A 26,158-nucleotide genomic window follows, 5' to 3' on the forward strand; every position below is an offset into this window, starting at 1 on the left:
CAGATAGGAGTTTCCTTTTGTGGCATTTTAGGTCTCTGTCAGAGTGAGTGAGCGTCAGCACAGGCTTCCTCTGAGCCCAAGTGGGATTCAGTAGTCTGTGTTGCCCTCATGTGTTGGACAAGATGTACTGCATATTATCCCATTTTCTCGCTAGGTTTCTCCACTTAAAAGGTTGAGGAAAAACATATTAAGATATACAGCCACTAAGTTTCTCTTTCAGCAAATCCTTTGGGAGCAATAGATGAGAAAAATAACCTTTCATCAAGCCGAACAGAAGGGGATTATTAGGAAACCAGGGGAAATGAGGCATAGCAGGCAGCGATCCACAATAGCCGTCTCTTAAAAGGTTTTTCTATTGCATTATTATTCATCTCCTGAAATAGTCCCCTGTTACAGTTTTGTTTATGACAGTTTAGAGCAAGCCGCAGTGAAATAAGAAAACAAGGACGACTTGGCTAAACACTTGTATTTTCTTTAATGTCAGAATCATATTGTACATGGGCATCCCAATGGATTCGCACTTCTTTTTACAATATGTACCACATATAACAGCACCACCTACATGTTATTTACACACATTACACAAGATTGTATCACAAAGCAGTGTGTGAAATTAGCATTTCACTCACTAATGACAGGAAATGACAGTATCTGTGCCGCGCCTCACTGAACCATCATTGTCCATGAGCTGGCTAGACAAAATAATAAAATATTACAGGCATCAGCTCCTTCCAGCTAAAAAGGTTCAGCGACATGAGACCCCTTTAATTTGTATGATTAATGCTTAATCACAAGTGCTACAAATCCTTACCCTCAAAAGACAAAATGACAACTGTGTAAACATTAAATAGATTGAATGCAAGCACTGAAATACTGTATCTGAGTCAGTATTCAGTAAAACCTATTCTTGTGCAGACAGGAAATAGTGTACAAGTGGATTATCTGTAAACGTGAAAATACAGAGTGCAACAGTGCAACTGGATAACTGCAGTTAAGGATGGAGGCAAAGTTTGATGAAAATACATCTGGATCTCATCAGCTCACTAGTGTCAGTTGAAAAATTGTCACAAGTATCTGTGTTAGACCTGCTTTGTGATAAAACCTTGGTTTAAGCTGTAAAAAGCAACTGGAAAAAAAAAAAAAAAAGAATGAATTTAAGTAAAACAGGGAAATAATTCACTCAAGTGGGTGGTGAATTTGCTAGAACCTCGCATTCACAAGCGCTCCCACAAACACGCACACATACACACTTTTTGCACAACAACCAGAGATACTGTAGCAGCTTTCTCAAAGGCAAAAGACGAGTACAACACAGTTAAGTGGCAGTGCTGCTGTCAGACACGCAAACACACGGAGCAGCAGCAGAATGAGATACACACGCCGACGAGTGTCCTTGGAGTTGAGCTACAACAGCAGGGTGGCGGTTCGCCTCCTGAGCAGCCCTAACCCTCAGTCCACTCTGGTTTTGGCCAGCACTCCAGAGGAAGAAGAGGACACATAGATTGGAGGGAAGAGAACATGGTAGAGTAGGCAACAGCCAGGTTCAACTGATTATAAAGCACTAAGGCTATCTCCACACCAATACATTCTTATTCTAAAAACAACTGCCCAAAAGTGTTTTAGCAAAATGTCTGAAATAGTCCCTGTATGCTCCAACACTCCTTAAATGCTTATCACATCACCTGGGTGACTTGACAACACCACTGGACATGAGAATTGTTCCAAATTCCTAAAGTAAGTGGACAGTAAGTGCTGGCAGAGTCAACATGAACAGAAACACCTGTAACAGTATCAGTGTTGAATACTGCCAGTGTGGTCTCGCTGAAGGGGTTGCATGACGGGGGCATCACAAATCAGGGGAGGAAACTATTAGCAATATGACCAAATGAGGCAGTGAAGTCTCCAGCTTTGTATGTCCACATTACCACACAACCAAAGACTTCCAAATTGAAACACTTTCCCTCCTTTTTTAAGAAGACTACTGTGATGCTAAGTCACCTGATGGTTTTTGAACTGTGATTCTGAAACCACAATTTTGCATTTTAGCCATTGCCATCATTTTTTTGCTAGAAGTAATCACATTTGGAAAAAAAACATAACTGGGTCAAGATGTCTGCCAGAGCCAGCGTCTGCAGTATTACACTTTAATACATCCACAGTCACTCTCACGTTTGTTGCCCACTGGTGTTCATGTAATAAGTTATAAATTTTAAGACAAAATTGTATTAGTGTGGATATAGTCCAAGGAGCCCAGCCAAAAAATCTAAATGCACCATTCTGCAAATCGATCTAAACAGACATGTGTTCACCTAGATCAGAATGACTGACGGTGTCCAAACATGAATACAAAAGATGTTTCTGAAAATAAAAACTTGACTATGATATTTGAGAAACCACAAGGGACAAAAGAAAAGTATTGGAGAAATAAGTGCGTTGTCTACAGTTAACTTTCTTTTTTATTTGTATCATTGCAACTAAATGGAAAAAGAGGAAGATCTCAATGGTTGGCCAAGGCATCAGTCCTCATCAGCTGTCCAGTCAGCATCCAAGGAGAGAGGACAGATGCAGGACTAGTGGTGTAAGGAAAAGTTCAGAGCATCCTGTTACGTTTATGAGTGGGTGAGTCTGTGATGACATCATTACAGGGGGTGGGGCCACGTTTGCGATTGGCGGTGGAATCCAAATGGAGCGCCATCTCCTCGGCAATGAAGGTGTTGAGGTCTACGTCGTGAAGGCCATTTCTACGACGACCGAGAGACTGGGCGGGGTGAGTTGGAGAGCCAGGGGGGCCAGAGCGCACAGAGATACTTGCCATAGCACCACTAAGGCCTGGAAAGAAAACGAAAACTGTGAGCCATAGAAAACTACCCAAACATTAAAATGACAACTGTATAAAGTGTTTCCTGTGTAACTGATCTGTTGGTGTGGCGGTGTGTAATCCAGAGGGTGTGTGTGTGTGGGGGGGGGGCACATGCAGATTGTGGTCAGTTGGTGGGGGGGGCAGCTGGTTTCCATCCTACTTATAATACTATGTGGGAACGATGCGGACCGTGCCAGCCACGGAAGTGAAAATGAAACTTGACGCTCATTTATCTTTTCCCTACCTCCTGAAGCTTTGCAAACTTTCATTTGAGGAGGCAGGACGTTTGTCCTGGCCTATTATATACATGTATAATAAGTCTAATGCAACAGTGATGATTATTTTGTCTGAAATGTATGGTGTGGTGGCAAGGATTTTGCCGTCGTGCTGCGCCATGGCAAAACCTTACCAGCTGAAATGCTGCTATAATTAGTGCTGACCAGTGAATTGTAGTTTCATTCACAATGCAATGCTGAAATGCAACATAAATGAAAATGCAAGATAAACAGAGGTGGCACATATGATGCTTATAATCTGATTTGATCTCAATTGGCATAAGTCAAAATACAAATTTTTCTTTAGTGTTTGGTATTGAATATACTTCCTTTGATGTTTTGTTTCATGTAATTTTATTCAAGCATACTTTGATATGAAACAAAAGACCGATCCACATATTTCAGAGACATTCCGCTGACTGGTGTGTTTGTAATGTTCTTGCTGAAACAACTGGTTAGGTTATAGGTAAGTTTCTTCAATTTTCACTTGAAACACAAACAATTCGCTAAAAGTGAAAGATGAATGATATCCATTTGACAGTTATCAGTATTCATTGATATTTTATGTTGCCTAAAATATAACAAGAAAGAAAAATGCTTTTACACACACCATAGATTCACTATGTGAAGTAGCTGCAGTTTATCAGTTTGTGGGGGCTACAAAGACAGTTTAATTCAGTACAAGTCTTATTATCACTGCAACAACCTGCCAACAACTGCACATTGCAGAACTTCCTTATATCATGCTTGCACACTTGTAATGCAAAGTGTCTTGTTAGAAGTGGCCTTATGACTCACCATGCAGCGCTATGGCCTCTCTGAAAGGCTGCAGGTCAGTCTCCACTGAGCTTCCTGTTTCTGGGGGAGACGGTCGGCTTGACGAAACCACTGAAACTCTAGGTGGAGCACGAGTTGTCCGTGGAGGTGGAACTTTGCCACATAGGAAGCTGATGAGATCCTCTCGCCTAATGGTTCTTCTGCGTTTCTTAACCCATGCAATCACCTCCTTATTCCTGCGTTGGCAACCTATCTGGATGCCTAGGTCATAGCTTCGCTGACGGGCCTCCATACTCTCTGGTAAAATGAATGGGACAGTACTTTTAGTACATCTATGGACAGTACTTCCACACACATTTATAAAACCACAGACAATGACAAAGAGGATTGATAGTCAGTTACTTACCTTTGTACAGATTCGTCACAGCAGTGGCTGCATTCTGGAAGGGCACCCAAAGAGAGAGGCCTTGTTGCTGACATACTCTATCTGAAAAATAAATTTCAAACTTTAGTCAAGTTGAAATGGTGACTTAAATCACACAGAAGGGCTTTACTTTCCTTTTTGAAGGAACTTGAGCTTGGAAAACACTACATTAACACAGCTATATTTATACATGAATCTTAAAATTAGAGCTTTTTTGTTGAATGTCTCAAATTTTCCCCAGTCTAACTGTACCAGTTTAATTATTTGCATAACAGGTCTTTAAATTTCCTATTATGGATCATGATAATTCAACTGATTTGTATTGACATTTGCAGTATTGTGACAGGGTCATGAAAAGCAATGGCATTGTCATGGTATGATGGCTGTGTAAGTATGCAGTAAGTGCATTATACTTGCATAACACCAGTAAAATGTCCAGAGATTCAGCAGTGCTGGAATGTTTAATTCAGGCAACAAATGTTCACGTTTGACCTGGTGGGAGCATTCATGTATATGTTTTTGGAATTACTTGCAGGTAAATAAATACTATGGAGACCATGATACTATGGATATGAAACAGGACTGTAGAAGCACCAACCCATTATAAAAAGGATTTCAACAGTAAAGAGGAAGTGTTGATGACTCTTTGCATTTAGCTGGAAGATAATCTCAACTGTCTACAAAATAAGTCCTTAGTTTGCAATATATTGGCAAACTCAGGACATACACTTGCATCTAAAAGTAAACTTGCATAATAATTTAAGATTATTTTATGTGTTGAGGTGGGTGTTGTCTGTAGGACCCTAATGGTATCCACCAAAATTTCAGCAGAATGTAAAAAATACTCCAACGAGTATATCAACACTTCCATAAAAAAACATTTATGTTAATCCTTGCGCCATTTTGTTCAAGCCATCATAAACAATACAATCATCATCATCATCATCATAAGACAGTGCTCTCAGTCTGCAAAATATACAACTCTGTACTGTCAAGTCAATAATTCACATGACCACTTGGCCCATAGCCACTACACTGAGCCGTCAACAAACCAATTTTCAATCGGCAAAATTCCTCCCTATGTATCGCCATTTTGACGATCTTATTTACTGTTAATGGTTGAACAAAACACTTTAGAATAGCCATATTGTGCTTAAACTAGAGGAAAAAGTCTTGAATATGGCTGAAATAAACATAGTCTAGTTATCTAGTGTATGCACATTCACGTGTCTTAACTACTCATCAATCCGTTCAGTCTTCCGACAGTCCAGGCCACTGCTGGGCACGTTCAACCGTGTTGCCCTACTATCTTAACAGTGACCGGCTGTTAGCAGCTGGGAATGTTAGCTGCGAGGTAGCTACAGCAAGTTAGCGATCGGACCGGGTCTCGAAATCAAGAATGTAGCCGTGGAGTAAATCAAGTCAAGTAATCAAGTAAAATAACACGACTAGAGAAAAACAAACAGTGTTATGTATCCTGGAGAGAGGCACATTATGCAGGCTAACATTAGCTGTTAGCCTATCCCGTGCCCTTTGTGTCTCTCTCCGCCCAGCAATAACGTTAGTGGGATTAGCTTTTATAGCGTTAGCTCTTAGAATTAGCTTAAGTTAAACTTAGCTATTTTTAGTACAGACCTTTGTATAGTTGTGCTACCGCCGTGGCAGAGTTCTGAAACAGGTGCCACAGTTTCTGTTGACTTTGTTCTGTTTCCTCCTCATTTGGGTCTTCCTGTTCAGCCACGGCTAAACACTGCCGTTCCCATTTGGAGAACCAGTGCTCCGGGCCGTGCTCTTGGATTTGCGCTTCCCCCTCCTCCTTCCTCTCCTCCATGGCTAGCGTGAGGTATTAGCTTCTCGGTGACAAGCTAACCTTCGTTTTAAATGTCGGATACGTCGTTTTCCGATGCGACTACAGTGTCTTTCTTATATATTCTACAAGATAACCTAATCCCCTAACAACCTGTATAAACAAAGAAAATCATTAGGTGTTGGGGTCGCGTTATGAACATTTTGAGTTTCACTTATACGCCCTGTGTTAAACACACCAAGCTAAAGAACGCGATGACAACACCTTAGAATTTCTGGCACCTAGCTCCGCCCAAATTCCTACCAGACTGAAAAGTGATTGGCTGAAACCATTTTTCAAGGCGGATCTTTGTATCAAATACGAAGCCGTATTGGGCATCGGTAGAAAAGAAAAGGTCAGAGAAAAACAACTTTAATCCCGCCCCCAAAGAGTCACTGTAGCCTTTCATACAGCATTCTATACTACAGGGGGCAGCCTGACCCCTGGAATCACTACAAACCTGTTATTGTCGTCTAAGGTTGTTTTTCATGGTCAAGGCCCCTCACTATCAGAGGAGGAACTCTTTTACATAATATTGTGCGAGTTGGCATGGAAGAACTTCGGTGGCCTTTAGGTCTTTGCTCTTAATCTCTTTCAATATTTCATACAGTACTGTGCAAAAGTTTTAGTCCACTGTTGTTGTTTCTGTGGTGGTTTCTTGGGTCTACATGTATTGCATAACTACATTTACATGGACATAGGTTGGCTTATCAGTCTCCCAACTGAGATCAGAATCTGAATGTCCTCATTGTCATTGCATCTACTATACACAACATAATTTCAAGTCTTAAAAACAGGAACGGAGTCTCCAAGATACAAGAAAATACTATGTGCAGTGATAAGACACACAAACAAAATCACAACTTTGCTGCAACACCAAAACAGTTGGTTGCACAAGACTATTACATATTACTGTATATACATATTGTACATATATTATAGAAGGTAGGGAAAATGCTAATGAGAAAAGCAGCCACATTAAAGTGTACTCAGACTTGTATTAGATTTTAGATAGCGTTTTGTGTTTATTGCATCACTTTCACTTTTAACATTTTCTTGATTGTGTTGCATGCATGCTTATATATTTACAAATGAAATAACCTGTCATGTGTTTAGATGTGTTATACTTGTTGAGTGTAATCCATAGGTACACAAGGCATCGTCTTTGCTTTTGTTCCACCCATTTTAGGTTGAATTTAGTCTTAATGTTTGAAAGGTGCAAAAAATAAATAAAATAAAATCAATAATTTCCTTCAAATGCATTGGAACCACAGCACCAAACCTGTTTGGAAGATGTATTGATTAGAAAGGACAGATGCCAAACTGAACTTTTAAATCATATTATCACCAGTTGTGGTATTTTTATCAGCATCATGTTTTACATAAGATTTTATTGCATCAAATAAGGAGGAGTCTTTATTATTGCTTTATTCTTCCAGAATAGTTGCTGTTGCTCCCTGCGACTCTATACTAATAAATGGATTTGGATTATACTAGCACTACATAAGCAGCAGTATTTATTATATGAACATGGCTATCTATTCTCATGAATTACAATCAAGCACCATTCAACATCACTAAACCTAAGATTATAGGGGAAAGCTCAGGCTCACCATATCTGATATATCAATCACAGTGAAGGAGGGAAAAGGTTCAAAGATCAGATGGTCATATAACAGAAACGTGCTAATTACACGTTCTCTTAAGTCTGTCTGTGTCTGTCAGACTGCACAGGCCTCTGTGTCAGACTGTGCCTCTCCTAATTTCTTCTGTTAACAATTTTGTTTTTTTTAAAATGTCTAAGGAGGAGCAGATTGTTTGTGGTGCTGAGGAGTATTTTCAAGAACGAGGGCCAACAGTGACATTCAGCAGACTGCAATACTGTGTTCAAGAAAGGAGGCTCTGCTGCAAGAGAGGTCCTGAAAAAGTCATCCTCAAAGATGTGAGGTAGGATGTGATACATAATCCTAAATTGTTATATTGATGGCAACTGGTTTCTTGAGGATATTTGTTAAGAACCAAAAGGAAGGACTGGAACGATAACCTGAGTGGTTGATTGCACAAACCATCATAAACAAACCAAATCTATCACTGGGTGGGACTTGCCTGGTAGATAGAAGAATATAAAAATTTTCTCTTTTTTTTTCTTCCTATTTTTATGCAAATACCGCATTTAATTCTGACTGTAAAGTATGAAAACATATGATGTTCTGCTTATGGATCATTTGTCACTATTATCACTTTTAATGGTTCATTCTTATGAGCATTTTAATAAGAGTTTAGAGAAAGGAGACGGAATTAAGGAAATGAAGACAACGATGCACCTTTTTTATTTATTTATTTATTTATTTAACCCAGAAAAAAAGTCTTGTTCAGACGAAAAATCTTTTTTGCAAGAGTGTGATGGCCAAGACAGCAGCAGTAGAGGTTACAGAACATAAAGATTTCATCCATACATCCACACTGAAGGATTTGTACAGGTGCTTGAAATCCTTAAAAATGCTTGAATTTCAATGTTGTAATTTCAAGGTCTGGAAAGTGCTTGAATTTTCATTGAAGTGCTTGAAAGTGCTTGCAATTATAACTCTGTGATGTGGTTCATTTATTCGTTTATTTTTAATATCAACTCAAGCCAAAGCTACTCATACAGAAGTGATGAATTTTGAAAAATAAAACTGTATGTCAAAAAGGAAAATTAGTGGGTGCTCTCAGGTAGAATCTAGGTAAATTTTTTATCTTAATCTTTGGTTTAGTGCGAGTGTGCATGAAGAACGTCAAGTGGCTTCCCTTTTTCTGGAAAAAAATTTGTGTTCTCTTTCTGCTATTATAAACATAATTTTAGATCTTTATAGCGTAGTACAATGTACCTCATTGTGATAAAAAGTGGAAAAAAAATCCTGTAGATATGGATTTTTCCCCAGCGATAAGATGCTGTGCTGGAAAAATTTGAAAATGACCCTTAAAAGTGCATGAAAATGTTTGAATTTGACCTTGAAAGATATGTGTGAACCATGACACTAAAAACATACAAAAAAACACACACATACATAACACACACAGTAAATAGTATGCATACTTAACGCATACAACATTTGCAGTCATTTAACCCATAAAAACCCAGTGCTACTTTTGTGTCAGTTCCCAAATGAATTTTTCTTTCTATTCAACTTTTCTTGAGCGATGTATCACCATTTATTATAATATTATCCTCTGTATTTAGCATTTTCTCAGTGAAAATCTGTTATTTTTCTATATTTAACTTACTGGTCATGTAGATTATCATAAAAACTCAGATTAAAGTTTAGGGTTATTATAGCACTAAAAGAGAAAACTGAAGAGAAAGTGACTTTTTCTGTAAAATGTATAATTAACTAAACATAAACCAAGCATCTCCATCCACTGTCATTGATCCAACTCCATGGGTTTTACTGGTGAATCAATGTTGTAGTGTTTCCACATTCGCTATGGAACCTCTGAACGTCCAAATGGATCATATCTGATGACTATGAAAAGATGATAAACTGCATTTTACACCAATTATTTACATGTATTGATAGGATTAGTGGATCAACATGGGTTAAACATTTCAGATCAGTAGATGGTTTTGGTCAGTGGTGGATACTTGGGTCTTTATGGGTTAATATAGACTTAATGTTCTTAAATTCAGAAGCTGTGGAAGTGATCTCATTCTTATTGTAAGAAAAATAATCTTTTTCTTCTGTTAGTGAATTAAAGTTAAATATTTTTGCATTTCTGATGATTTCTAATATACTTGACAAGATTATTTGTATTTTTTGGGGAAAAAATGGGACAGGGTTTCTTTTTCTGTCTTTAATTTCCTTTTAGGCAGTGTTGACATCTGTTTTGCAAGAGACTGTTTCAGTTTGAAAACGGAGTGGTTATAATATTGTTAATAATGTAACCCTCCACTCATGCATATTGATGAATATATGTAATTAGAGGAAATAAAATTTGTGGATGAAAATTAGTGTCTCATTTCTAAAAGCGTCCTCTAATGCATGATGATGAAACTGAGGCAGCTTTTACTTGTTTACTGTGTGGTTGCTTTATTGCCTTTATGTCATGATAGTGGGACAGAGTTCTATCTAATAGAATGTAATACTTCCGTAAATTCTGTAAATATTTAATTTGACTTTATTGAGCGATTGCTTGTTGCAGTGGGATCATGAGACCTGGGATGAATGCTATTATGGGTGCAACAGGAAGTGGGAAAACATCGTAAGAGACAAGTGCATGTACACACAAACATACCCAGACTATCTCATACACATGGACAACCTTGGCCATCTAGACATTTTGTCTTTCTTTCTTTGTCAGGCTCCTGGATGTAATTGCCGGCAGAAAGGATCCTGCTGGACTGCGGGAGGGAAAAGTGTTGGTGGATGGCAAAGTTGTCACATCAGACCTAAGGCTCATGTCTGCCTATGTAGTTCAGGTACACAAGTGCGTAAATACACACATAATTTTTGCACTATATTCTATGGGTTCTTCTAAGTCATTATTGTGTTGTCAGGATGATATCATGATGGGCACCCTGACTGTGAGGGAAAACCTTCTGTTCAGCGCCAACCTCCGCCTCAATCCGAAGAATTACTCCTCCTCTGAAAAACGCAAGAGAGTAGACGACATAATACAGGACTTGGGTTTAACAGACTGCACACACACCAAGGTACAAAGCTGAATACTCACTATGTAAGTTATGTAACACTGCAGTAGTAAAAACAGTACTAAAATGTTCTAATTTAGATTTCTGACTCCTCTGCAGTAAACTTTAAAGGCTAATTTGTTATATTTCTCACTTAAAACATTTAAGAATTGACTAAAACTATCATTAAAGCAGCGTATGACTTGCATCACTAATTTTTCTTCAAATTTGTGAAACCTGAGTGATAGCCTAATTATCACTAATCCATTAGTCTTTCCGTGCTTACACACCTAAATAACCTCAAAGGTGACTCCATCACAAACAGTCTGTTTGTTTACATACCAAACCAATACATTACTCGGGCTTTTTTGGAAATTTTGTTGCAAAATGCATTGTGGAAATGGGAATTCCACGCAGCCTCAGCTGCAACAAACACGGAGACAACACGGAAACAACAACACGGAGACAACAAGCAATGAAACCGGGTCAGAAGAAATGGAAGGAATCACTCTAAGTCAATTGTCCTCTTATAATATGGGGTGTGGGATTGTGAAAAACAGTACTTAGACATCAGTTTCGTGGCAGTTTCAGAATATGTCATTGTGTAGGTTTATCACACACACCTACACTGCTCTCTCACTCACTGTATGATAAGCCTACACACTGACACATTCTGAAAATGCCATGAAATTGATGTCCAAGTATTGTTTTTCACTATATGATGACAATTGACTTACAGCAGGGGTGTCCAATCCTGGTCCTCGAGGGCCAGTATCCTGCATGTTTTAGATGTATTCCTCTTCCAACACACCTGATTCAAATGATAAGCCTATCATCAAGCTCTGCAGAAACTGATAACAACCACCAGGTGTGCTGGAAAAGAGAAACATCTAAAACATGCAGGATACCGGCCTTCGAGGACCAGGATTGGACACCCCTGACTTACAGTGATTCCTTCCATTTCCTCTGACCCAGTAGCGGACACAGTTTCATTGTTTGTTGTCTCCATGTTTGTTGCTGCTGCTGCGGCTGTGTGGAACTCCCATTCCCACAATGCACTTCGAAAAATCAGTGATGAAAGTCATATGATGCTTTTAGGTTTGAGGAAATCCCAGTATTTCATTCTGTCAAAGATGTGTCACTTAGCATGCTAACCAGCTATCCACCTCAGTTAAATTTTACTGATATAGCACTAATGATAATATATGGTTATCTAAGGCACTTCAGAATTTAAGACCAAGATCTCGAAATACTATAAAGAGAAGAAACCAACCAAAAAACCCAAAGACCACACTCATGAGGACAGTATGAAGGAAAAGCTTATTTTGCAGACAAAAAATTCAGACAAAACCGGTCTTAGGGCATTGGTTGGGTGAGCGTAAAGAGGAAATGGATATGGTGAAACAAACACCACAGACACTGAACAACTGAACATACAAAGCCAGTGATTTCTGTAGAAAGAAGCAGAAACAGAGGACAGAGGTAGAAATACAATGTACGGGAAAGGAGAGACACGAGGTTAGTGGGATATAACAGTGATGTATATAAATACATGGAGGGAGGGAGAGAGAGCAGAAGAGGGGCTACCCCCACTTTGTCAGGGTTCATTATACCACTTTGTTACACTAGAGGGAGTAGTGAGCCCATGTAGCATCCAGTCTGCCCTCAGGTCAACATTAGAACAAGATGGAAAAGAGGTAATGCTGTTTGAGTAGGTAGCAAATAATATATTACAAGAAATTACACATTCATGGTTGATGTGAGATTGGATCAGTGGGAGCGACACTCCCTCTAATCTGCTGTGATTAGATGTTCCGCTGTGTGGCTGTTATCGGTTCATTAGCTGCTAATGTACTGAAATATGAGCTATTACAGCTGTGCACAAATGTACTAATCGCTATTAGTATTTCATTTTAACACTCAACTCTTTGATGAAGAGACACCACAGAAGCATTTCCATTGGCTGAGCAACTTACACGGTGCTCTTTAACACAAACATGCACTTTAACCCGTATAAACACAGGTCCTGAATTGGATGGTTTGTCAAGTGTTTGTAATGTTGAAATGATATATGTTGTTACAATGTGAAACTATAGATATGACATGAAATTATGAATTAATTATGGTGATGAATTATTAAATGTTACAGTGGATATTGATATTTTTATTTTATTTTCAATATGGCTGTGATACACTTCCATGCATGTGTTTACAGACTTTATGGGCATTTGTCTACAAAACCTATTGTAAATGCATTTCCATAATGGATCATTATGTCATTATTTATGTTTCAATCTGATAAACATTTTTTGATCTTATGACCATTATTATATTATCTGGTTTTCACTGTGTTATCGTAAAAATAATAATAATAATAATAATAATAATAATAATAATAATAATAATAATAATAATAATAATAATAATAATAATAATAATGATAACAACAACAACAACAACAACAACCAGCCTATCACACACAGTGGGACGTTGACCCTTTGGTGGTCAAAGCAGAGAGGAGCTCTCAGTTGATGGGAAAAATAAATATTTGGATGATTCCTTTAAAAAAAAAAGGAATCTTTTTAAAAATGAAAGCAGTTATTTTAAGACTGTTTGATGATTTCAGATTGAGAAAACAGTTTTATTCCAGTTATTACCATTAAGCCATCACTATAATTATATTCCTCTAGCCAAGAAAAACATTCAGTGTAACTCCTTTATTCTCATTGCTATAAACATTGTAAATAAGCAATGAGAAGTCCCTATCAATACTAGTACTACCACTACATAAGTACAAGTGCTAATGCACACAATAGTATTTTGGACTTTTTACTCTTATTTATGTATTTTTCAAGAATTTCATCATCTTTTTAAATCTGTTCTAAGGAATGCAGCCTTTTTTGTCAGTTGTCTGTTAAGATTAAAAGTTAATTCACTTCATTATCTGCTCAAGAAAATCTCATTTCAGCATTTTGCACATCCTAACACACACACTGTACTTAGCTTTAGCATTAACAATTATTATGACACTGAAGGCACTTAGGGACCAACTCCAGATTTCTTTTGTACTGTATCACGCCAAAGATGATTTTCTGACAGATAATATAGTTTTCTGAATGTGAATTTACTCGTCCAGAATTCGTAATAAAATGTACTCTGCTCAGGGCAGTGAATGGTGCCACAGTTTGTCAATGCAAGTGAAATAAATGTTTGAATAAAACATAACTACTAAGCTGATCTTTTATAATGTGTTTGTGTATGTGCAGATTGGCACAGAGTTTCTTCGTGGTGTGTCAGGAGGTGAGAGGAAGAGGTGCAGCATTGGGATGGAGCTCATCACTTCTCCATCTCTGCTGTTTTTGGATGAACCAACCACTGGGCTGGATTCAAACACTGCCAATTGTATCATCAATCTCCTGCACAGGTATAGCACATACATTACTTAATCTAATGTTACACAGACAAACATTTAAGAACCAGGTGTGTGATATATTGCTGAAGAACAGTAGACAGTTAACACTCAGATTTTATTTTATAGAAACAAACCATCCTTTCCTCTTCATTGCAGGAGGAAACTTACTGAGGCAACTTTGATGTCAGTTTTAGATTATGGAGACATTTTATACAGGCATGCATCAGCTACAACTCTACATCCACTTGACACTGTTTTTCATTCAGCTCTGAGATTTATTACAGATGACAGCTCCAACACTCACCACTGTGACCTGTATTCTAAAGTTGAATGGCCCTCTCTATCTAACAGGCGTGATAGACATTGGGTTTTATTTGTTTTTAAAGCCCTCATTGGTCTTTTACCATCTTATATTAACTCTTTAGTATCTTGTAATGCAAGCCACTATCATACACGCTCAAAGGAAGGGGTCACACTTCAGGTTCCTTCAGTGCACACTGAATTTGGAAAGTCCACTTTTTCTTACTGTGCACCTGTAACCTGGAACACTCTGCAGAACCATCTGAAACTTACCACACTTTTATCATTAGGACTATTTAAATCCTTAATTGTATCTTATTTTACTTCCAGCTGCTCCTGTTTTTAATTAGACTTCTCCATTTTTAATTCATCTTTGTCACTTTTACTTTTTTGGTATTTCTGATATGTTCATTGCATGTTTTAAATATTTTGTGTTTTGTCTCGACTGTATTGTAAATGGAGTTGCTTCCTCAATATATCTCAGAGTTTAAATAAAGATTATGAATGAATGTTAAATTAGCTTTGATTCAGGGAGATATTATATTTGTCTACTTTGGCCTTTCTGAAAATATCAGTTTGACATATCATGTGTCCAGGCTGTCCAGGAGAGGTAAGACTGTGATCTTCTCCATCCACCAGCCACGCTACTCCATCTTCAGACAGTTTGATCACCTGACTCTGATGCATAAGGGAGAGATTGTGTACGCAGGAGCAGCAAATCATGCCTTGTACTATTTCACAGAGCTTGGTACGTGCATCATGTTTTCCCAGGAGTATTGTAGGAAGAACAATTTTTGTGTAATGGAATCAACTGTAATATATAGACAGTGAAAAAATGTCCAAGAAGGGGCTTGATTGTCTCCTATCCTGCAATTTAGTTGCTTAATTCTTTTTTTTTTTTTTATTGATTTATTTCAAATATGGAAATGGTACGAGCTTTCTGATTGCTACTAATTGACTTCTTTGCACAACATAATGTAGAAATGAAAATTCAAGGAAGCAAAAAATAATAATACACACAAAAAAAGAAAAAGAGTCGTATTCAAAAAGGAGTGAGAAGAAGCATAGCTTATTCTTAATTCATTCAGTCATTCATTTAGCGAAACATTTAATCCTCTGGACGGTTTCAGGAGGGTGTTAGAGCCAATCTCAGCTACCAGTGGGTGAAGGCGGCACCACTTTATCACAGGGCTAAATATACAGGCAAACAACCATTATAGCTCATTAATATTACAATAAAATCTAATCACTGGTTTTAGCTGAAGTGGCAGAGTCACTTTGATTTTTTTTAACCCTTTCATTTCAGTTTAATGAGTGAATGTTTTATTTTCATTTTTATGACTCGAGCAGTTTTTGTTTACTTTTTCTTTTGTTGTAAGTGTAAGCCTTTATTTTCAGGAGCTGGAAAAAGAAGAATAAATGGATAATTTTTGTGTATTTTTTACTCTGTGTTTTTATTACATGCATTTTTCTTTTTTGTTTGTTTTTCATTACCTATCTTCTGTTTTTTTTGTTTGTAAAGGCTACCAAATTGAGGCGTTCAACAATCCTGCTGACTTCTTCATGGATGTTACAAATGGAGAGGCAAAATCAACATTAGACTCAATTAATGGAGGTACATTAAACTCAAACGGAAAGAGAATAAGATCATTCCTAGAAAGCGGACATTTAGGGGTGTGTTTTCTACATATTTTAACATTTCATATTTTTACACTGGATAATATAACAACAACTTCAACCATCATAGTAAAAGCATTCATTACTCTACATATCTTTGTGTTGTCTGAAGTCAGAGACAGCCACCAGAGATGAACTAAAGAGCCACAAGCTTTTAGCTAATTAAACTATTGTATTATATGAACAGCTTATGTCACTTTTAAACAAGATGTACAGAGGATTCTTTCAGTCATCTTGTCAGTCATAAAATCCTTTTGGAGGCATATTTTATAATGTTGCATGTCTACAATCTTGGCTCTGTAAATGGAGGTTACTGGTTACTGGTTACTCAGTTAAATTTTAACCATGAATGATGACGTGTTTAGTGTTTTAAAACTGAACGATAAAAATTAAAGGTCCTAATATCATAACATTAGACAGTAGTTTTAGAGTCCTGTTTTAATCTCATAGGAAAATATTGTTAAATTGCATGTGTGATGACATTGAATCTTTCATGTCTTGATGTGTCTTGTTGCCTCTTACACTCTACAAATACTAATATATTTTTATGTAACACCTATAATCACCATTATTTTGATGAGTAACTGTAACCTATTCTTGCATAATGACTGTAACAGATCATAATCCTATTTCTTTGGTCAACTACTGCAGGAACTTCATTACATGTAGTTATTCCTTTAGGCTGTAGATAGGTGCTGTGTTGTCTGTATTATGGCCATTGTGTCTTTCCGCAGCTGACGATCAAAATGTTTTGGCAATGAAGTATCGCCAGTCTCAGCTCTTTCAGGATGTGCTTGAGGAGCTGGAACATGTGAACCAGAACGCCGCTGAAGGAGTCAAAGGTCACGAGGAGGGAGTTGACTATACAACCTCATTCCTCTACCAGGTCAGCCAGCTCTGTGATTCAGAAAATAACATGTTATGAAAAACAAATCGATTCAAAAATCATCTAAAATAATTTTCCATCATTTATTAAGGATTTACAAACCCTCATCTGTGCCTATGATGTTGTAATGCAGAGTTTAATCAGTGTGTCAGACATATTTTATGGTGTCGTACTTGGCTGCACCCACTGAATGAACTCAGTTTATACTTGTCATCATAATAAAAGATGTCTCCTTCTGTGTGTGTGTGTGTGTGTGTGTATGCCAGATGCGTGTGGTGTGTGGTAGAACAGTGCTGAACACTGTGAGGAACCCTCAGACGTCTTATGCCCAGTTGGCTCTCCAAATCTTTTTTGCTGTTCTCGTGGGACTCATTTATTACCAAATGCCCCTAACACTGCCCGAGGCTTTACAGAACAGGTACAGTGCAGCCAACATTACTTTAACTTAATGTATCTGTACAATTTTCACCTCTGCACAATACATCCTGTATACTGCACCTGCCTTATGTGACACCAGCATCATCTCAAGACTGAATTACAAAGCAGCATTTGTCTTTTTTCCCCTAAAGATGTAAAGTATGTCTTTACTCGGTGTTTCCAAATTTTAGGTGAAGTCTGTTTTTGTGCTCGGAGCCAGTTGTCGATGTGAGTTAAGGCTGTCTCATTTGCTGACATCCATGATAACAGCCTGTACACCAATGTCTTTATAGAGGAGTATATGCAGGAGTGGAAAAAAGTTTTGGGACACTCTTAAAATTTTACACAATCTCAAATATTATCATGAAATATTTGGGGAAATATATTTTTAGTGTTTCAAAAGGTTTGGCTTCATCAGACAGACACAAACAAATGCAAATGATTTTTAACCCCTGAAGGAGAAGTAAGGGGTATTGGTTATGGTTCAGTTTGTTTGTTTGTTTGTTAACACTCTAGCAGCAAAACTATTGGTTGAATTCATACCAAATTGGGTTTATAGATTGCCAGTGACCCAGAATCAATCTGATTGCATTTTGGGAACAGTGGGTCAAAGTTCAAATTTTTAATGAATTCTTAAATCTCTTTTTTTCTCCCATTTACTTATAACGGGAAAAATTTCAAATGTCTATAAAAACATCAATTTTGTTTCAATTTACTTCAAACTTGGCACATATATAAAGGCAATTGATATGCTGAGATCAGCACACACATAGATATGATGACATCAGCTGGATCGATGCTAAAATTAGCTACAATATGTGCAAGGGGCGGGGTTTGTTTTTTATTGTTAACAAGAAAGAAATAACAAATATTTTGACACTTTCAACATGTCATATCCTGGATGTGTTTCATTATCTGCTGAAACATACAACTTTGATCTCAGTGGAACAGAGCATGTGCAGAAGGAGCATGTGGGTCTGGAGAATGGAACAATACAGAGTTCAATGAATTAAGAGTGATTCTTAATGCAATGTATCACAAATGCATGGGGTGTCCATGACAATTTTTCCCCTCAGTTCCCCCATTCTGCTCCTCTACAGCAGTAAAAGTGAACAACACTTAGATTAGAAATGGACATCAATACCAGTTTCCAACTCAAAACAGGCTCCAACATCAACTTCATCCAAGTACACAAGCATGTGCAGATCTTACATACTGGACCTTTAATTAATGACATAAGAGATAAGGAAACTGATGTCACAAGGAGTGAATCATCTCAGGTTATGAAGAGGTCAAAGTCACATTTGATGGATAATCTGATAACTCTGAAAACTGCCTATGTGTTCTCTCTTTCGTTATCAGGAGTGGAGCATTCTTCTTTCTTATCATCAACATGGTGTTTGGGAATCTCTCGGCTGTGGAACTCTTTATCAATGAGAGGGCCATCTTCATGTGAGTAGACTCTTGCAGAGATTTAAATTATCATGAAATTTGATTCCTACATAGATTCGTTACACCACAGTCCCTTTTTTTGGTTTATGTAGAACAAAAAAAAAAAACATAACATGGATTTCAGAATCATATAATCATATAGTCAGTCTCAGTGCTTTTCCATCATTCATACTGTTGTTGTCTTTGTCCATGTTTGTCTTTTAGTCATGAAAACTCCAGTGGATATTACCGCACTTCTGTCTACTTCCTATCCAAGATCTTTGCAGATCTCATCCCTAACCGCATCATCCCAATTTTTGTCTTTTCAGCCATTGCCTACTATATGATGGGTAATTTACCTGCACACAAGCACATTTACACACAAAGATTATAGTGACTGGGGATGGAGAGATTCACTCATTTGGATCAGCATAAATGTCACTGCCCTGACTGTAAAAGAATTCATTGGTTAAAACTTGGGATGAAATCAAGATGCATCATTTCTGACATCTGATCTCTATTTTATATATAATTACTTCATAGAGGCCTCATGCTGTTATCATGTAGAAATGCGGACTGTCTGTTTCTAACCACTAATTTACTGGGAGATTGGCTGTTCCTCCCCAAACTTTTTCTTCAGAGCAGCTGTCGTTTCAGCTCCTGTCAGTGAACAATTCTTACACATATTGCACAAATAAGAAAAGCTTTAGGCCATTGCAGAGGCAGAGGTGTGTTATAACCGGACACAATTTTATATACACATTTTGTATAGACTGCTAATGTTGAATAACTTAACTAAAACTAATTTTTCTTTGAAGTCAACATTACTGTGCAGCAGCTGAGCTACACCTGAACTGAAAACTGTTGCCAAAAATGAGTGTTTTGCCACTTTGTTTCTCCTCCCTTTGTTTTTTTTTTTGCCCCCCTAAAATCTCACTTTCACTTCCATATCATAATGTTCTGTGAAAACATGTTTGTGTCCAATATTCATAAAACATAGACATAAATAAAGCAGAGGCAGCATCTTTCTTGGAAATGGCTCATTGGAATCATACACGTTACCACAGATACATTTTCCATTATGCCCCTTTAGAAAACTGTTAAAGCTGTAGGAGCTGAAATCAGGTTAATAAAACGCTAGAATTTTTATATATACACCTTTGCGGCTTGTTGCTCTCCGTCCAAGTTCAAAGACTAAATATAAATGCAGATGACCTGACATTGTTTCATGCTGCTGTAGGAAAGAGAAACCAGTTTTCCAAGGTTCACTGTCAAGTTTCAGAGTGGATCAGTAATGTTGAATTGTAAAGTACTGTGAGTCAGGAAATTTCCATCACATATTTTACTTTAATGCCTTACCTGTCTGAAAACATCCGTGACTACCCAACATATGCATCATCGAGTACATTAATTAGGAGATTTCAGACCGCTTGAATTAGGGCCGAAAGATTATTATGGAGTTTTTTTTTTTTCCCAGTGATGCCAAAAACTATCAAGCTCTGCAGCTTTAATACCTTATTAACCCTTTCATCCCAGAGCCATCATTCCAGGTAAAGGTGCTGCTGTGAATTGTCATCTGTTTCAGTGTCATAAAAGCTGCTGAGAATATGTGCTCGTGTTTCTTTTCCTCAATGGTTTTGTTTTACTGTGTGTTTTAGGGTCAAAACAGGGTGGAATAACAGAAAAAGACAGAGAGGAATTGAAGTTTGACAGGTTTTGACTAAATAAAGCACTCAGAATGTTCATCAATAAGAGATGTAGGATGTTGATCATGAACTGTGAACTGGAACACATTGAACAACAACAAGGATTTGAATTTTGGCCCAGTTGTTTTGGGCTCTTTTTTATAAATCAGTCCAGCTGCTTTTTGTCACCTGGTTGAACTCTGTAACACAGTTTCACAGTCAAAACTGAGTAAAAACACAGTAAAAAAAAAAAAAGAAAGAAAAATCACCACAACACTGGAAACAACAGGAAAAATTAAAAACCACAAGGAAAATGGTGTAAAAAAAAAAAAAAAAAAAAAAAGCCCAAACCGTCTGTTTTTATAGGGAATCGGTCTCACTCACTACTCTGTGTTTTACCCCCCATTCCACAGGCGGTGGGGGTGACCTGAGCATGCTCAGATGTCTATAGAAAGACCAAGGTCTATTCTATCAGCAAAATTGGAAATTTAACTATTGAGCAAATGGTTGAATTTACATGAATGCCACAGACACGTCAGGGGTTAAAGGGTTAATATAATACAGTTAATACCTTTATTACATTTTTAAGTCTTACCTTCCTACTGCATACTAGTAGAACTACTAAAAGTTATTTCATGCAAATAAAATCCAGCTATTATTGAAGACACCTACATTTCTGAATATGGAATCAGCAAATAATACACTGGATGAAGATGGAGCCTGTGCTGCTGTTCTTGGCTCATCCCAAGGGGGTTTTTAGAGATGATTTGGTGAGAGAAAGCAGCCTGATTTGAGTTTAAGATGCCTTCTTAATTTATGTTCCAGTTTCTGAATACTGTTTTGTTGAACTAGCGACACAGTGGATTTATTGTATTTTTCATTATTGTTTAGTAGAGTGAGTCTTTTGTGTTCCCAGGTTTGAAGCCGGACTTTGAGGCCTTCCTGTGTTTCGCTCTCACTATGTCCATGGTCAGTCTGGCAGGAGTCAGCTTGGCCTTCCTCGTCTCAGCCAGTGTATCGTCTTTTGCCATGGCTAATATACTCATAGCTCTACCATTTGTCTTCATGATGGTGAGTCATGTAGAGAAAATATACGCACCTTAAAGCTCGAATAATGTGTCATTATATAGTTATACTTTTTTTGTGGCACTTTATATGGTAATGTGGACTAATATGGTAATAAAAGGTAATAGGTAATTATATGCAATTACCAAAGGAATGAAAAAAAAAACTAGTTAACAGACTGATCTTAATTCTTGGCACCACATGTCTGAATAATATTGGACCACAATGCATGTAAGAGAATGAGGGGTCAAAAACAAAGGTTAAAAATAGTGAAACATTTACATTTCCATTTATGCATTTGCCAGATGCTTTTTTCCAAAGCGACTTACAGGGGAAAAACCAAAAAATGAAAGAAAAATACAAGAAAAGATTAAAAACATAAAACAGCTGTACAATTAAAACACTGTCATACAGAAGAATAAAAAGCAAAATAAAAGACTAAAATACAAGAATAAATTAAAAAGAGACATAAAACCAGCTGTACACTTAAAAACAGTGAAATAAAAATACCAAGTAAAAATAACAGAATAGACATGATAATACATTTAAAATGGAATGTTTGAAAGTGCTAGGACACGAGGTGCTCTCTGAAGAGCTGGGTCTTCAAGAGCTTCTTGAAGACAGGTAGGGATGCCCATGTTCTGGTAGTGCTTGGTAGATTGCTCCATCAATGTGGAACGACCCATAAAAAGAGCCTGGACTGTCTTGTGCAAGGTTTTGGGATTGCCAGACAACATTCCATAGACGAGCGGAGTGGTCATGGGGCAACATAAGCTTTTATCAGTGCACCTAAGTAGGTAGGAGCAGACCCATGGAGAACTTTGTAGGCTAGCATTAATGATTTGAATTTGATGCAGGCAGCTATGGGTAGCCAGTGAAACTCAATGAGTAAGGGGGTGACATGTGCCCTTTTAGGCTGATTGAAGACCAGATGCGCCGCCGCATTCTGGACCAACTGTAGTGGTTTGATAACACAGGCTGGGAGGCCTGTTAGAAGGGCATTGCAGTAATCAAGGCAGGAGATAACCATGGTCTGGACCAGGAGCTGGGTGGCCTGTTGAGTTAGGTATGGCCTGAGCTTTCTTATATTGAATATGGTAAAGCGACATGATTGGGTGACAGAGGCAATATGATCTGTGAAGGTCAACTGATTATCAATCATGACTCCAAAGTTTCTAGCTACTTTGGTAGGAGCCAGAGATAAGGTGTCAGTTTTGATGGATATGTCCTGTTGTATGGTTGGCTTAGCTGGGAAGACCAGCAGTTCTGTTTTGGACAGGTTTAGCTGAAGGTGATGGTCTTTCATCCAAGCAGATATGTCAGAGACAATTTGAGATTCTTGCTGAGACTGTGGAGTCATCAGGTGGAAATGCCAAATCATCAGCATAGCAGTGATAAGAGAAACCAAGTGAGTGGATGATCTGACCCAGTGAGGTGGCGTATATGGCAAAAAGGCGAGGCCCCAGCATAGAGCCTTGGGGGACCCTTGTGGTGAGGTGGTGTAAGAGTATGGATAATAGGATGTTGTGATTGACAGTGTCAAATGCTACTGATATATCGTTATAATAGTTGTAATAAACATAAATCAGGGATGAAACACGAAAAACTTCTTGTTATTGTGTAATTGGACGTTAATTTTAGACCAAACCAAAAACACCATTTCCCATAAAATTGGAATAGTTTTGTTTTCAGACACATTCTTCTTTTTATTCCTACAAACTGAGTCCCAGTTATACTTTATCAAGAATAAATCACATTGTCATAATCATTTCATGAGAAGAGGTTAAAATTTTATTCCAACTTGATAGACCACATTGTATTAAGAAGCCAGCGTCAATCAGCTTCTTCAGTACAAACACATAATGTTTAGTAATGGAGAATAAAAACTCAAGATGGAATATTTTATTGGACACCTGACAAGGAATTTATTTTCATTGACAGGTGTCATGCTAACTTGCAAGCATTAATGTAGCTTTGTATTGTTAGTCAGACAGTTAACATTTAAAGGCAAGTACTTCAGCTTTTTTTTTAAAAGTCTATTTCCTTCACCTCAGTTATGGAATTGTGCTGTTTATGTTTTCACCTCTTCATGTTAGCATTAGCTGTTTTAACCAATAAAGACCCAGCAATACTTTTGTGTCAATTCCCAAACAAAATGTTCTTTATATCTAATGTTACTTAAGTGATTTATAACTATTTATTATAATGTTATTCTCTGTATTTTGTGTTTTATCAGTATGAGTCAGGTATTTTCCTGTATTTAATTCACTGATCATGTAGATGTTCATCAACGCTCAGATTAAAGTTGAGGGTTATTATACCAAAAACAGAGACAATTGCAGAAAAAGTGACTTTTTCAGTCAAATATATCATTAATTGAACATAAACCAAGCATTTCCATCCACTGTCATTTGTCAAATTCCATGGCTTTCACTAGTGAATCAATGTTGTAGAAGATGACGTTGTTTCCATGTTCACTACGGAGCCTCTGAACATCCAAAAGGGTCATGACCATGAGAAGATGAAAAACTGTATTTTACACCAATTATTTGCATATATTGATAGGTTTAGTGGATCAATAGGTATTAAACATTTTGAGTATCGTAGATGTTTTTGGTCCGTAATGAATGTTTGGGTGTTTATAGGTTAAGATGCTACCAGTGGAAACAAATACAGCAGAATCTAAATTGTTTAAAGCATTTTTGTATCTCTCCATTAAGACATCAATATATATGTCTCTAAGTGATTAAGATGTTTCATATTTAGCAGGTAATTTTTCATTTTGCAGACCTGAAGGTTGAAACTATCACAAGAGTTCCCAGTAACTATTCACGGCATTGAACATATCATTTTGAAACTAAATGGAGACTAATATTCTTACGTCACTGTTACCTTTAGAATGTATTTCCCCCATTATTTACTATCATGTGTATCATGTGTATCATGTGAGCTCAGATAAATATTATCCAGACAAACCATTTCCTTACCGACTTATTTTTTTAGGTAATTACGTGCTTATTACCACGTTATTACCAAGCTGTATTGTCAAGTGTTCCCCTTTTTGTTCATGCATTTCTCCATCCTTCTTTCATCTATTGTAGGTCTTTGGTGGTTATCTTGTCAATCTTAATGCCATGCTGAGCTGGCTCTCCTGGCTCAAATGGATCAGTATCTTCAGATATGGATTAAATGTAAGATTCGCACTCTGGGCAGAGAATGAGAACGTCCCTGGTGGGGCTATAATTAATCTGTCTTCATTTGAAACCATGATCTTATTCAGTCTTACTCTTGTCTCTCTCAGGCTGCCTTCATCAATGAGATGACAGGACAGTGGTTCTACACCAACACCACTCGGTGAGAGCTGGATGTAAACTCAGCCACTCCTTCCAATACAAATCACCCACAGAACTCCACATGCTGAGTTTTTTCTTCTCTGTGCTGCAGAATCCCAGGGGAGCTGTTCCTGAAAAGCCAGGACATCGACTACTCTGTGTGGGGCTTCTGGCAGAATCAGGTAGCCCTGCTGGGAATCATATTGGTCTGCATGTTCCTGGCCTACGTACAGCTGCGACGAATCAACCGCTGGAAATAATGTCCATCCATCTGTTTATGTATGCTTTGTCCTATTTTTTCAAAGGTACACAATGAAACACATAGCTTCAGCTGTTTTTTTTATGTGTGCACCAGGTAGGATAAGCTTTCTGTGGTAATCATCTGAATGACTTTGTAACCTCCTGAGACTGTGTCCACGTTTGAGGACATCGTATTTTGGGATTTTGGACTTTAATACTTTATTGATACTTAACCTTGGCCTGTTATCTTGATTGTACTTTTCCTGTCTTCTAGTGTCAGCAAAAGCCCAATATGCTGATCAGTGACAAAACAAGGTCTCAAACTCAGTCAGATCATTTTTCAGCTGAGTCAGAGAAACAAAAGATTTACTGTGTTTATTTATGCTTCGATAAAGTGTACTAATTGGACTTTTAATAGTTGCAACCTCAGATGCTTTTCAATAGGAAGCACTTGTTTGTAGACGTTGAGAATCATCATTAAAGTGTAGAAAGGACAATTTTTTGATGTTCAAAGACAATGCGTTGTTTATTTCTTACTCATCAGGTCATACTAATACAAAATGCAATGAGAGCCTAAAAATGCATACAAATAAATACTGGGGGGGTTAAAATCATCATGTTTGTTCACCATTACACATGATATCTCTGTCTCTCCTCTCATGCTATCATTCACACCAAACACACGTGTTGTAACATTTGACTCTCAGGTAGATAAGCTGCTGCTGATCACACTCTCTGTGCACGAGGAAAACTAAGTCTAAGTCCCTACAAAGCTCCTTAAAGCGAGTTTGACATCAAATGACACAACAGGAGAAAAGCAATGATGTTCGTATTCTGCATTTTATAGCAAAATATTTTCAGCCAT

The 26,158-nt window shown here is 37.5% G+C and overlaps 2 protein-coding genes across 2 annotated transcripts; one reads left to right on the top strand and one right to left on the bottom strand.

Moving 5' to 3' along the window:
* Window positions 1-456: 456 nt before the first annotated feature.
* On the bottom strand, window positions 457-6,403 carry hapstr1b (HUWE1 associated protein modifying stress responses b). Its single transcript, XM_030138831.1, has 4 exons — window positions 5,972-6,403; window positions 4,319-4,399; window positions 3,934-4,209; window positions 457-2,829 (listed from the first exon to the last, which is right to left on the bottom strand). The coding sequence occupies exons 1-4, from the start codon at window positions 6,165-6,167 to the stop codon at window positions 2,591-2,593; spliced, it is 792 nt and encodes a 263-aa protein (XP_029994691.1). The 5' UTR covers window positions 6,168-6,403; the 3' UTR covers window positions 457-2,590.
* A 1,533-nt stretch (window positions 6,404-7,936) lies between these two features.
* abcg2b (ATP-binding cassette, sub-family G (WHITE), member 2b) lies at window positions 7,937-25,606 on the top strand. The gene is made up of 15 exons (XM_030137490.1): window positions 7,937-8,129; window positions 10,362-10,421; window positions 10,521-10,638; window positions 10,717-10,872; window positions 14,115-14,272; window positions 15,157-15,308; window positions 16,083-16,175; window positions 16,972-17,123; window positions 17,390-17,541; window positions 18,903-18,992; window positions 19,197-19,321; window positions 21,573-21,727; window positions 24,823-24,912; window positions 25,023-25,075; window positions 25,166-25,606. Exons 1-15 carry the CDS (start codon window positions 7,978-7,980, stop codon window positions 25,311-25,313), a joined length of 1,854 nt encoding a protein of 617 aa, XP_029993350.1. The 5' UTR covers window positions 7,937-7,977; the 3' UTR covers window positions 25,314-25,606.
* The last annotated feature ends 552 nt before the right edge of the window (window positions 25,607-26,158 follow it).

The sequence above is a fragment of the Sphaeramia orbicularis genome, chromosome 1 (assembly GCF_902148855.1).
Source record: "Sphaeramia orbicularis chromosome 1, fSphaOr1.1, whole genome shotgun sequence".
In the NCBI taxonomy this organism is placed as follows: domain Eukaryota; kingdom Metazoa; phylum Chordata; class Actinopteri; order Kurtiformes; family Apogonidae; genus Sphaeramia; species Sphaeramia orbicularis.

Bases quoted from the DNA above. Each gene is read 5' to 3' on its own strand.
- hapstr1b (XM_030138831.1), bottom strand. From the start codon at position 6,167: ATGGAGGAGAGGAAGGAGGAGGGGGAAGCGCAAATCCAAGAGCACGGC. The intron at 4,400-5,971 runs GTCTGTACTAAA...TTTATTTTTCAG, and splicing joins GGTAGCACAACTATACAAAG to ATAGAGTATGTCAGCAACAA. The intron at 2,830-3,933 runs GTGAGTCATAAG...TTTTCTTTCCAG, and splicing joins AGAGGCCATAGCGCTGCATG to GCCTTAGTGGTGCTATGGCA.
- abcg2b (XM_030137490.1), top strand. From the start codon at position 7,978: ATGTCTAAGGAGGAGCAGATTGTTTGTGGTGCTGAGGAGTATTTTCAA. The intron at 10,639-10,716 runs GTACACAAGTGC...TTGTGTTGTCAG, and splicing joins TGTCTGCCTATGTAGTTCAG to GATGATATCATGATGGGCAC. The intron at 15,309-16,082 runs GTACGTGCATCA...TTGTTTGTAAAG, and splicing joins GTACTATTTCACAGAGCTTG to GCTACCAAATTGAGGCGTTC.